We start from the raw sequence: 13,004 nt of genomic DNA on the forward strand, positions 1-13,004 counted from the left end.
TGAGGATAAGCGGCTCAGAAAATGTATGGATTAAATTGTGTAATGTTTTTTTTTTTTAAATGACAAAAAGTGAAATGTGCATGTGAGAGATAGGGCTGTGCCATATCATACCATTCACGATAATGCCATAATTCTTTTACATGATACAGAAATGTAATATGATGTAATGTAAGGGGTATAGGGGCTATATTATTACAAAATAGTCCATAAATATGTACAGTATGAGAACCACTGTGGCAACATAATAGTAAGCCATCTGAGTGAATATCTTCAGCAAATAAAAACTTAGACATGATTGAGAAGTGGCACATGAAGCACTTGATCATATCATGGGGTGCAGCCAGAGGTTTGTGCAGCTCCTCCTCACAGCTGTATTCTGTAGCACAGTGAATCCATATTTAAGTCCATCAACCACACAAGGTGAGTGATGTGTAAATAGTATTGTGTTTGATAAGACTGTGATAGCCCCTAATGCAAATATTCATCACTATTCACTTAATTTTAAACACAGGTATGATTATTTTGACAGAACTGAAACAACCACTGTGGGCTTTTTGCAATCCTAAAATGCGAGTGATTTCCACCCCTAATCTACATAGTTAAACTAAAATATGCTGTAGTGCTTCTGAACAAATAACAAACTCTTTTTGTCTCAGTTCTGCTGACTAAAATTGTCCTATTGCAAGGCTTAAAAGACCATCTCTCTTGAATAAATAAAAGGTATTCTTCTCTCGTCGACCTTCTTAACCGCACTGACAGGGCAATCAGCCTTTTCTTCATCTTCAACCGATTTCCATTTCCAAGTATGCTACATGGATCCAATAGGCTTTTCCTATTATGTCGTGTCATCTTACAACATGCTCAACGCAACCCTTCTCTGGGCTCTTATCATCCGTGCATTTGTCACTCTGAATATAGTCGTTGTTAATAATTCATTGATACGTCGGCTAACGAAACATGTTAAGTGTCAAGGTGTCTCTATGTACACAGCATTGCATTGGCAAGCCTGGTAACAACGATGGTGCAAATAATGGATTGAATCTTGATTTAATTAGGCCATAAAAGTGATATGTATAAAGTGTGGAGGCAAATAATATACGCAAAACCTAAAACATGAATAAATAATAAGAACTCAGCTTTGTGTATAAATAACTAATGGTAAATGTTGCAGGAAGCACAGTGTACCAGTGGTTAGCACGCCTGCCTCACAGTGGGGTCTGGGTTTGAAACTCAGGTGTGGATTTTCTGTGAGTCTTCTTGTGTTTGTGTGGGTTTTTTAAAGGTGCTATCGTCGGGCCATAGTCGACTTCAATCCTCTCCAATCGAAGCGGGTTATAGCATTCCCTTAAAAAATGGCACAAATAGTCTTGCATATGAAGATGTCTAACATGCGGAAGAGGATTCAGCGACCCATTCGTGACTGGAGGATCGAATGTTAGCAGTATAACCTTATTAAATAGAGAATACGCTGGTGAAAAATCGGTGGCAACTGAAATGTGTTTACGGACCTCATTGATCTATATCCCCTCAGACGATTGTTTGTGCATCATGTTAGTGTTTTTTTTTGTTTGTTTTTGTTTTTTTTAAATCCATAACAGTACATTTGTTCAGTACTGCTCAATTGCATTTAACTTTTAAGTTAGATAAATTTGTATTTAATCGTTTATAACTGTTTGTTTTCAAACATTTATTTAGGTTCAATTTTTAACTTTTGTGTGCAATACATTTAATTGAATGATTATTTAATTCCAGTCTCTTCAAAACTGCGCATAAAGTTACAGTGGTTTACCATAAACTTTTAGGACTGTAACCTCTACTTCGTCTTTGATTAATTACTTGGGCCTAGTACGCTATATTTTAATGGTGGTCATTATGGTGGTACTTGGAGAGCAAAGTATTTCCTTAGGTGGTACTTGGTGTAAAATGTTTGAAAACTGATTTATGGTATTCATAGTGTACATTTAAAACTGTCATACCATATGCGACGTTGGATGGTACCAGGAGTTTCTGGCAAGTGTTGCATTTCCAGAAACGGAAGGAATTAGCACAAAACAGCAACAACTGGTACACCAGTTAAAAACTTTGTCAGACAAGACAAATGCACTATTATTAAATGAAGTGATACATGTAATTAACAGTCATGTTCCCCAGTGGGGTGTAAAAGCTAAACAGCAAAACATTGCCAAATTTAGGCACATGATGACTGCATATCACACATTGTGCAATGCTTTTGCTTCTCTATCACCTCCTCACTTGTAGATCTTGACCCAAGAAGACTGGAACAAGGTATTATATAACGGCATGGCGTCAACAACTCCGGTAGCAGCTCTCTACTTCATCGCCCTCATGACCTTTGGTAACTACGTTCTGTTCAACCTGTTGGTGGCCATCTTGGTTGAAGGCTTCCAAACTGAGGTAAAGTGTGACTTTTTAAAAATAAATGACTAATCCAAAGTGCATATGAAGAGCATTTCCCCCCCAAGAAGATTACTATGATATTATTCATCTAAAGCATGGGGTTGTTTATTGGTATTTGGTCTATTAGCTTGCCTTCCTTCCTTTGTCAACTTCACATCCCTCTTTGAAAGTTTATTTTTAATCTACCAAACTTCCCTCATGCTACCGTTGCTAGGTAACCATCCACTGAAAGATGTGAGACAACATAGGAGATATCTGGAGCCAAGACACAAAAATATGCATATTAACCGCTTTGGAAGTATTCTCATACAGTTATGAATACTTTATTTTTTTTTACTTACATTGATGGCATCGCACATTCCTCATATTCTCTCATTATCTATGTATCCATACGCTCTGTTGTCTACCACTACTGTGTTAATCGATAACAAACTGTGGTGTTCAGTAGCCACTGTAGAGACTGCAAATGTCTAATGTGACCACATGCAATAGACACTCTACATAGGCAAACAAGCGCATCAACTTCAATGCTGCGCAAGAAGATGCATGGGTGCTAAACGCATGTCTTGAACAATGCAATGCTCTGCTGCCAAGGTGTAAACGTACAGTATTTTGGGATTGAAAGATCATATTCTGGCTGCTTTCTGAAAAAAATTGGAGCATAGACCATGGCTGTCCACTTCACCTTTACTCTCTGACCTTCTTGCTTTCCTGTTATTGAGGCTGCTAATGTACTCTACTACAGCTCATTTTGTCTACCACGCGCTGAGACAGGAAATTGGCTGCGACATGTTTCTTCGCATGGTGACCTCAGAATGTTCCAACGAGGCTGAATCTCCTTGAACTTTGTGTCTGCTCTTTATCTCCCGCTGCGGTGCCTCTCACTTCTGTGCTTTTTTTCCCCCCCTCCCAATGCGCGCCTCCCTCACCTGTGTGGCTGCACCAATCACTTCTACTGTAGGAAGTGACCAAGCGGGAGGACTTGCATGCCCAACTGAGTCTAATTCAGCTGCCTGTAGATGCAGGGGTATGTACGGTAAAGCATGGCAGCTCCCTTATCGTGCCCTTCCCTTACTCTACTAACAGCCCTCCCCGATATTTCCCTCTGCCTTCCCCGTTTAGCTGTTTTCCATACTCATCTCCACAGAGGCTTTGCAGATACGTCACGTATCTTTCAAATGTCCCAGCCTGATGCCCTACTGAAAAAAAAACAAAGAAAAAAACGATTCTCCAAAACTAAACTCTACGATACAGGATAGAGAACAAAGCAAAGCGCACATCCAATTAGAACGCTGTTATCTGGCATTAAATCGTTTTGGGGTGATAAAGGGAATACATAGAAATTATGACTAATGCTGGCATAATAATAGCATATCATAGCAGTCAACACATAACATCCTAATAGCCTCTCTCTCTCTCTCTCTCTAGGAGCTGTGTGTTCTGGTTATAAAATAAAGTATCCTTTATAACCAGAAGTTTGCACATGCTTCTAAGACTTCTGCCACCAGTGCAATACAATAGAGAATTTATTTTAGGAGCAGAGAACTCCGGAAGCATAGACACGGTTAATTTTCTGCATAAACAAAGTGAGGGGAGAATGGAATTTTATATCTTGCTTTGATGAGTCATTGCTGCAAAAGATGAACACTAATAATAACATGAGAAAATAAGTTAGTTTAAACAACAAATATCATTTGTATAACAAACATACAAAAATATTGCTTATTATTGTGTGATGTTTACTGTTAATGTCGAACAGAAATCTGAGTTTGTTTTTATCATATATTATTTGGAAATTGAATGTAGTGTGTCGCAGATTTGTTCAGATTACAACCTTTTTTTCTCAAAATAAAAGGCAAAAATACAAATAAAAATCTGTCACCACTCTAAAACTTGTAAATACTGCATCGGTAATGTTTTAGGTGACATAATTTTACATAAGCATAAATGTACTCTGCTAAATGGGAACATATAATTAATAATATGGTGTGTCCCAAAATGTTTGGATTACACACACAGTTTGTCACACGGGTGCCAAAAAAACAAAAAAAAAACAGGGCCACCAATATGACTGATTGCCTAAAGATATGTCACGCCTCTAGGTGCACTCTCCACCTCCTCCTGCATGCTGCCCATCCTGTTAATCAGGGTAGTGAATGATTGCTTTCATTTAGTTTAGGAGAAACAACTGAGTGCTTAAAGACTTGCATCACTTTACTGTGTGCATGTTTTTTTTGTCACCCCTCTTTAAAAGCAGCATTAAACCTCAGTTGGTTTGCTTACCTCCCACCAGCACTCTACCCTGCTTCTCTTTCCAGCCGGAGGGTGAGATCACTGCAGTAAAGCTGGCTGCCAACAAGCTCCCTCCTAGTCTCTTATTGTATCAGGCTGCAGGTTAGGACAGAGCGGAGAGGAGAGAGGGTGCCATTTTACTGGGAGGCCCGAACACTGCTGGATATGTAAATCCAGTAGTTCTCGTGGATGCGAGCTAATAAGGCGTACATGGTGGGGGGTGGGCGGGTCAACCCTGTTTTGCATGACTCAGGCTCTTCAAGAGAGCCCATGAAGGCCTGTGAAATGCGGCTTTTGAAAAGCAAATAGTACTAATCCTTCCTGTCAACTATTGAACACCTTCTAAATCTGACTCTAGGCTGTTGCTGCAGGTGTTTTTTAACTACTTTTAATACTTATAGAACAGTATAGCATAAAGTGGTGGTTGCAGGGTACACTTGGCCTGTCATTCTAATGGAGAAAAAATAACATGTGCATTCGTGTTATAATATACTGGACCACTACACAATGAAATGTAACTTTGGTTGCCTTGTTTAGAAACAAGAAGGGGGCAAAATATAAAATATCTCTGTATGAGGCGGCATAGGTCGATAACTCACACACACTAAAGCCACAATAAAATTCACAAATAAATTGACAGTGTCAAGCAAAAAACTTAATGTAAGAGCATATGTTGTGTAATGTTCTATTGATGGCTCATTGAACCACTCAATTAGCTTGTGTAAGGAAAATTCTGGATTCACAATTCAACTTATGCATGCAGTTTTCATTGGAAATTAGAGTTTGCAGTCCGTAAATAAAATAAAATAAAAATAAATAAAAACAGAACAGTTTTGAAAACTGAGTTCTACTCCTTCTTTTAGCCTCCTACTTTTAGCTGCAAAGTTTCAACATCCAGTGTAGGAAGAAACCTATTATGGAAAACACACAAACAATTACTCCATTTCCTTCTATCAACATCCATCTGCCATGGCGACCCATTTTGATGCCAGGTAATTGAGATCCTCCTGTGAGCTACTGGTGTCTATTAATGTCTGGCTATCTGCAGCAGGTCTGGTCTGGCTTATCTCCTGCTCCAGCCACCATGCCCGAATTGGCAGATAAACACGCTGTCCAAACATCCCAGCTATTTCATCACCAAGGATTTCCCTCAAGACCATCGACTCCCCCCCTTCCCCTCCTCCTCCTCACACACACACACACACACACACACACACACACACAAACGCAACAACCCTCCTTCCCCAGCCTCCCACCGCTGCACCAAATCAACATCAGGTCCACCTTTCCACTCGTTTATTTTAACTTTGACATAATTGCCCTCAGTGATAATCCCTGAATGATAAATCAGGTTATAGGCATATGTATATCTATATCCAAAATGACACACACACACACACACACACACACTTTTAATGGTTAGCACTCTAATTACAACCCATAAAAAGGTGATTTATTTTTAAAACTAGATCATTTATGTTCGCATAGTAGGGCCTCACAGCTCAAAAATGTAGTTTGTAGCAACCAATTCAGTTGAATTTTGATGACATTTTTTACCCCCCATTTAATATTATTACATACAGCTGCGTTTTGTCATGAATGTCCTATCTAGAAGTACAAAAGCTGTATTATTTTACTCATTGACTCTGTATCAGCATTAAATAACAACCAAACCACTGAAGTCATGGAAATTATCCATCACCTCAGGTCAGGCAGACAGGAGAAGTAGATACATTTTCACGATTTGAGTACAAGTTGAAAGCATGTATTTTTATTGTTAATATCACAAATCCTTGTTGCATTTAGTTACTCAAATAATAACTTAAGTGTAAATAGAAAGCTCCTGATTGGCCACCAATGCTCTGCCCCCACCCAACCACTCCCTCAATGGTATGTTAACCAGATGCAGAAATCTGAGCAAAATTGCAAGCACAGAACGTCCCAAGAACCTCTTTACTTGATTAGGCTCCTGGTCCATCAGCAGTCCTCACCTAATTTTGTTACACTCCACCAGTCTGAGGAAATCAGGAAATCAGTGTAAGTGAGAACATGTAAATGAGTGCTTCAATTTTTCACTATACCCCCAAAACAATATGGGGCTCCAGTACTCTTACACAATAAAGTCATTTGTAAAAAAAATTAGAGGTGTGGTGAATAGGTCATTCTGTTACACAAGTGTGACTCCTAGGATCGTGTTCGTGAAACACCCGACTCTAAATATGTGAATATACCCTGTACATTCGTGGACTAAAAAAAGAAAACAAACAAAAATTATGTGTTGGTATTAATCTGTTCCAGAGTATGCAATACATTTGTGAATGAGAATAAGATTAAAATATAACATTTATGGCAAACAAAATTCAACATACGTCCCTAATTTTCAGGTACATGTACTGTGTCCTTCTATCACTTTTTGTCAGCAGTGGGAATATTGAACACATTTATGTGTCAAATAGTAAGGGGTTCGCGCCCCCGTGCATGTTACTGTTATTGTGTTTCAATGTTTTTCAGCAAACCAGCATTACTATTTTTGCATGCCTGCACAGTGTGGTTTATCAACAAATTTCCTCTTTCCCCTTTGTTCCTTTAACTCTGGAAACAGGTAAGTGGCACATTCACCTGCCTGTTTGCAGAGTCGCGTTGCCTCAAGTGACTGATCCCAAAATCAAACCTGGCACGTTACTCATGGAATTCTATGACCGAAACAAAGCTCAGCGTGGATCAGCACTGAGAGGCAACGTCAACCTACTGCTTTCTGATCAGTCTCACTTGAAAAAATTATTTCTCATTTGGTGTTTCTCTAAATTGTTTGCACGTGTGTGTGTGTGTGTGTGTGTGTTTGTGTCAAGGGTGATGCTTCTAAAACAGGTTCAGAGATTGATTCCTGTGCACCCAGTATGGAGGATGTTAACGGCAGTAAGAGGGATTTATCAGCCTCTGCAGGTGAGCTATGCCAATATAGGCAATGCCAGCAAGACTTGGCTGTTCATGTCAGTGATGGCATAAACCAAATGCAATAGCTGCTAGTGTTGTAGTCAAGACCACAAACAAACTGAAAACCATGTCAAGACCACAAACAAACAAGCATGGCAAACACAACTAAGGCAATACTAAGTTACGGCTTGTAAATTGTCTCTGTCTTTGTCTGAGTCCTTGAAAATACAGATTAAAAAAAATACTACAGTAGATTCTAAGACGTGACTCTCTAAAACTGGACTTAAGATCTCAAAACCAAGACCGATCTTAGGTACTACAGATAGAGCTTATTATTATTGTGATTACAAAAACCTGGCAGAAGTCCATCTAATTACTGCTATGTCCCCTTGCTAATATTGGTCAGGGATTCCCTCTAATTACTGCTCTTGCAGACAGAGACTGAGAAGCCCAGGAATAAAAACCACCGTTTGGAGTACAACTCCCAGTTGTACCGTATCAGGTGGTCCGTATTAAACTGATAGCCTCGTTCAAAGAGCCGTAAATCTTTTAAGCCTCGGATATCGTCTGAAGATAGAGGAATTTGCATTTTTAAAGTCGCATTGCATGTCATGTATTTGTGAGGTTGCTCAACATAATATTATTTTCAAAAGATTAATGCATAATCCATGTGGCTCAATGCGAGCTTTCACTTTTCAAGTGAAGTGTGTTACCTAACAGATGGTGTATCCGAGACACCCATCATTACACGCTTTTCAAATCTAACATTTTTGTCATTTTAGACTGTCCTTTTAACAGTTCTCCTTCATTCCACTTATCCCTCTCTCTTTTACTAGTAGTACCTGTAAATGGTCATGTGGATTTGAAGACCAGCCTGACTCCTCCACTAATAACCCACACGGCAGCCACTCCAATGCCTATACCTAAGTTGCCTACTGCGGGTGACCCCATCCAGGGCTATGAGTCCCGCCGAGGCAGCTGTGTCTCCATAGACCCATCCTCCTATGACAAGTCACCGGTTAGTGTGTCATTATCAACGCAAACACCACCATCAAAATCCACTTCAAGTACTAGTACTAGTACTAGTACTAAGATATACTGTATAGTCTTGATGACAGGCTAGACTGATTTGCCCTGACTTTGAGGAGAAGGTCTTCAGAAAAGAGTAAGACCTACAACAAGAGGGCGGCGTTTAAAATGTCCCTTATCAGGTACTGTTGGTGTAAAGGCCATGTGTCCCAATCTTCCATATACCGTACTGAATGTGTAAATGGACTCGTGACAGGAACGCAATTAATTTTAGTGTGTCATACTGATTGATGGTTATAAATTAGTCAATACAGCTGGACAACCAGATTCACACAGTTTCTTTTCAATTTGATATGATGGTGATTGAAGGATTAATTGAATAAGTAATTAATGAGAGGTTTTGTAGAAGAAGCACGGATCTCCACATCAGCTCTTGTCTGTCAGTCAAACCCTGAATCTCAAATGCATACCTGCCAATCCAATCTGAGCATATATAGCGGTAGATTTGTTTGGTTTTTTTTGCATGAAAAACAGCTGACTTTTATATTTTCATCTCAGATTTATAAAGACGATTTTGTTTTTTTCTTTTTAATCATAAAGACCATTGCCCGGAGTGCTTCCCCTTATTCACCTTGGAGCACAGGTAGCGGCCGCAACAGCCGCCGATCCAGCTGGAACAGCCTAGGTCGCGCCCCATCCCTCAAACGCCAGAAGCGGCAATCTGGGGAGCGACAGTCGCTGTTATCAGAAGAGGGGGGCTCAAGCTCTGAAGAAGGTGAGGCTGGAGGAGAGGGAGGTGGTGGATTGCTCAAAGAGGACGACACCTCCTTGGCCAGGACAGACTCCATGTCCCAGTCACAGAGAGAGCCCTGTCACCAGAGGATGGAGTCAATGGAGACTCGGAGCTCCATGGATTTGCCCCGTGATGCTTTGCTGCAGGTACACACTTACTGTTAAAACCATACATCAAAACCTCCCGGAATTGGACTCTCTAAAATGTCAAATGAAATGTTTTGTTTGAAATAAACAATGTAGTATGGTCGTAAAACCTAGCTGCACGCTTGGCTGCACACGAAGTACGTATCACTTCATCAATGCCTCCTATGAGAATTATTTCTTTATTTTTTTATCTATCTTCTAGCGCCTGCCTAAGCTCTGTGCTCCAAAACCCTGTATTGTAACCGCAAATAATTGAAGCTCCCCGCCAATGTCCCCAAGAATTGTTTTATATGTCTGAGGCTCTAAGCATACACATAAAATATCTGAGTATGCCTTGGGTCACTGTGAGCAACATCAAGCGTGCGGATGGACTTTTCCCTATCGGAAACTATCTGTCGATGGGGTGGGGTGTGGTGGGTGTGGGTGGGGTGTGGTGGGTGTGGGTAGGGTGCTGACAGACTTTTCCTGATCAGAAACGAGTAGTGGATGGACTTTTCCTGATCAGAAGCTAATCGTCGAAGGGCTGACCGACTTTTCCCCGATTTAAAACTAATTCTCAACATGGGCCTAGGGAGGATATAACAGATATAACAGAAAAGCAGAATAAACTGTTATGTGTTTTTATATTTGAAGTTCAGGTTGGATTTTATTTTGTGCGCTGCCTAGATTTGATGAATGTGGAGAACGCGTGAGCATTATGCGATTGGTCATGTGCGCACCTGGGAATATTGCTCCCCACAAGAAAATTGAAAACTGTAGATACCGGTATATGCAATATTGCTGTGAGGTTTTCGGGAATTTAAATTAAGTTAAATTCAAAATAAAAAATCAGTTCTTTGTTTGTTTGTTTTTTTAATAGTGGAATACTTTTGCTGTAAAACATTTTTGTGCATAATTCTCACAAGAGACTTATTATTAACATTATTTTCATATTAGATGTTAATATATAGAGTACCCGCTGTTCCTTCTCCTGGTCTTTTTCCCCTCATGTAGGTACCGTACCTGTATCGTTCAGCTAGTATGCACAGCTCTCGACCCCCTTTACCGGGTACCTTCCGGCCTGCAGAGCACAGCGACTGCAATGGGAAGGGCACAGCCTCACTCTTGGGCCCCACGCATGTCTCATTGGAGGAGAACACCGAAGAGGAAAATGCTGACGAAGAGGCCAATCTGGTTTGTGTCTTTGCATGGGTGCAAATTGAAATTTGTTTTACTCTTTCCCTAATTGAGAGCAGAGTTATTTGTGAATATAGTAGTGCCAGATTATCCTCTAAACATTTACAAAAAAATACTTCAATAATACAATAAAAGTTCAGCTCGGTTACTGTCTTGAAGTACTACCGGTAAATGTTAATGCTCAAAATCCTGCTTCTTAATAAATTGATGTTAAATTCGACTAAAACACAAATATGGCGTAATCTTGACTAAACTCATTGGATTTACTGTATATTTGTTTATCACCGCAAGGTTGTACCATCAAAATAATGTATTGCATAAATTGTGGTCAACTTCTTTATAATTCTGTATTCCAGTAAGCTTTCTCTGTACTTGGTGTAAGGGTGTTTTGCTCGTGTTCCCGCAGGGTCGTCTTGCCAGACTGTTTCACTGGCTTGAAAGGAAACAACCTGAGTGGTGTCGACAAAGGGACACCTGGTCGCTCTACCTCTTCTCTCCAGAGTCAAGGTAGACCTCATACAGTATTTCACTTGGTCTATACATACTACTTTGTTATAGCCTCAGTTGTTTGTGTTTTTTTTTCTTTCTCTAAAGTAGTTGAAACTTTACATCTTTGCGTTCTCTGTAAACCTCTCGGAATGTTCCCTTGTTTTCTCAAAGAAAACAAGTTTAAATTGCTGATAAAGGCAGGGAAAAGCTGATAACTCAGCTCTCCTGTTGACAAGAAGGAGATTTCACATTGCATCTGAATGACATCATATGCTTTTGATTTGAAGAGCGCACAGCATTTTTATTTTACTCTGCTTCCCAAATCATTTTATATTCCTTTCCAAATTCTTACTTCAGAAGCATATTTTATCTGTCTGTTTCTGCCAAGTCAGGGATGAGTAAGCAGGAGCAAAGGGAGTTTCTCTTTCAAAACGCTGCATGTTATCTCAGTCATGTGCAGAATCCATTGCAGCCTTTCCATCCCTCCTCTACATCCTCTTTCTTCACGCCTACTCCCCTCCTGGGGCTTTAATCCGACTCTGCAGCAAGTTTTGGGGCATTGGGGATGAAGGTTGCAACAAGTAACGCAGTGGCCCCTGGTGCAAACGCAGCATCACAACATTCCCATATTAAGCAATATGTCATCTCTGCAGCAACAGAAACTCCTCTACTTAAGTAGTCTCTGATGAGAAAGGGTTACAGTTTTCATGCAAATCCTGTAAAATAAGCTAAAATACATTTCCAAAATACATTTCAAAATAGTGAACCATTAGTGGTGTAGAAGCTGTAATCACAATTATATCATAATTTCACAGCATAGTAAGATGTTGAAGTCCAACAGCTTTATTCATACACCTGAGATCACCTCAGCTTGCTAAGTGCATGCCAATATCACTGCTGCATTGGAATTGTTGCAGGGCAAGATTTTAGGAATGCAGGAGCGGTCCCCAATACACTAGTGGTCCATGGAATTAGATGTGTTTGCTGCGTGATTAGGTTGTGAAAGCGTAGCAGTCCATCAACAGTGGGATCCCAGCTATGCTTGTGCGTATGGTGTCTTATATGGTATCGTGCATAATTAGATTATGTGGCCTCGACTGAGGCGGCATACCATTCCCGGCTGAAGTGTACTGTCAAACTAAACATCAAACAAAGAGAATTACACATTGCAAATTTATGCAATCCGCATCAAAATTCTTACAAATGTCTTCTAACTTAATGCTAACACACAATGCAAAAGGCCATGCATTAAACTAGCATTGGTGTCACAGTAATTCTAAACCTTTTAAGCAACTCATATTTGTGGCTGTAGCAACACATGGAGACAGAGCATACTCCTCCTATCCATTTTCTATCCCACTTATCCTGTTCAGGGACACGGTGAACTGGAGTCTATCCCAGCTAACTTCGGGCAAAGGGGAGACTACAGCCTGGACTGGTCGCCAGAGATCCATTCAAATACTCTCTCATTCACAATTAAGTGGGAACTGAACCTCCTGTACACTGCCTGCACCAAAGTCAGGCGATTGTACCTTTACACCATCAGTGATTATAACAATACCCATAGGCATATATAGATATATATATATATATTGTCCTCAAAGACAACTATTACTGCAGCTTTGTTAAGAGTTTAGTTTTCTCGTGTTTCATCATCAAATCTATGTGTAGTATGTCACTATTATAATACACCCTGGTGGCCAAGGTGCACAAACCAAAAGGAGCAG

General features: G+C 40.1%; 1 protein-coding gene across 8 annotated transcripts in view; it reads left to right on the plus strand.

Annotated features, from left to right (window-relative positions):
* Positions 1 to 13,004, plus strand: part of cacna1g (calcium channel, voltage-dependent, T type, alpha 1G subunit) — a 197,386-nt gene that overhangs the window by 116,419 nt on the left and 67,963 nt on the right. For 5 of the 8 annotated variants that reach the window (XM_061705394.1, XM_061705388.1, XM_061705395.1 and 2 more), the window contains exons 12-18: positions 2,260 to 2,415; positions 3,380 to 3,445; positions 7,560 to 7,653; positions 8,481 to 8,662; positions 9,274 to 9,612; positions 10,606 to 10,785; positions 11,195 to 11,295. In XM_061705394.1, coding sequence (XP_061561378.1) covers positions 2,260 to 2,415; positions 3,380 to 3,445; positions 7,560 to 7,653; positions 8,481 to 8,662; positions 9,274 to 9,612; positions 10,606 to 10,785; positions 11,195 to 11,295 — 1,118 coding nt within the window. The remainder of the gene's footprint in view (positions 1 to 2,259; positions 2,416 to 3,379; positions 3,446 to 7,559; positions 7,654 to 8,480; positions 8,663 to 9,273; positions 9,613 to 10,605; positions 10,786 to 11,194; positions 11,296 to 13,004) is intronic. The other 3 variants (XM_061705389.1, XM_061705391.1, XM_061705392.1) reach the window with 3 other exon arrangements.

The sequence above is a fragment of the Phycodurus eques genome, chromosome 19, assembly GCF_024500275.1.
Source record: "Phycodurus eques isolate BA_2022a chromosome 19, UOR_Pequ_1.1, whole genome shotgun sequence".
Taxonomy (NCBI): Eukaryota; Metazoa; Chordata; class Actinopteri; order Syngnathiformes; family Syngnathidae; genus Phycodurus; species Phycodurus eques.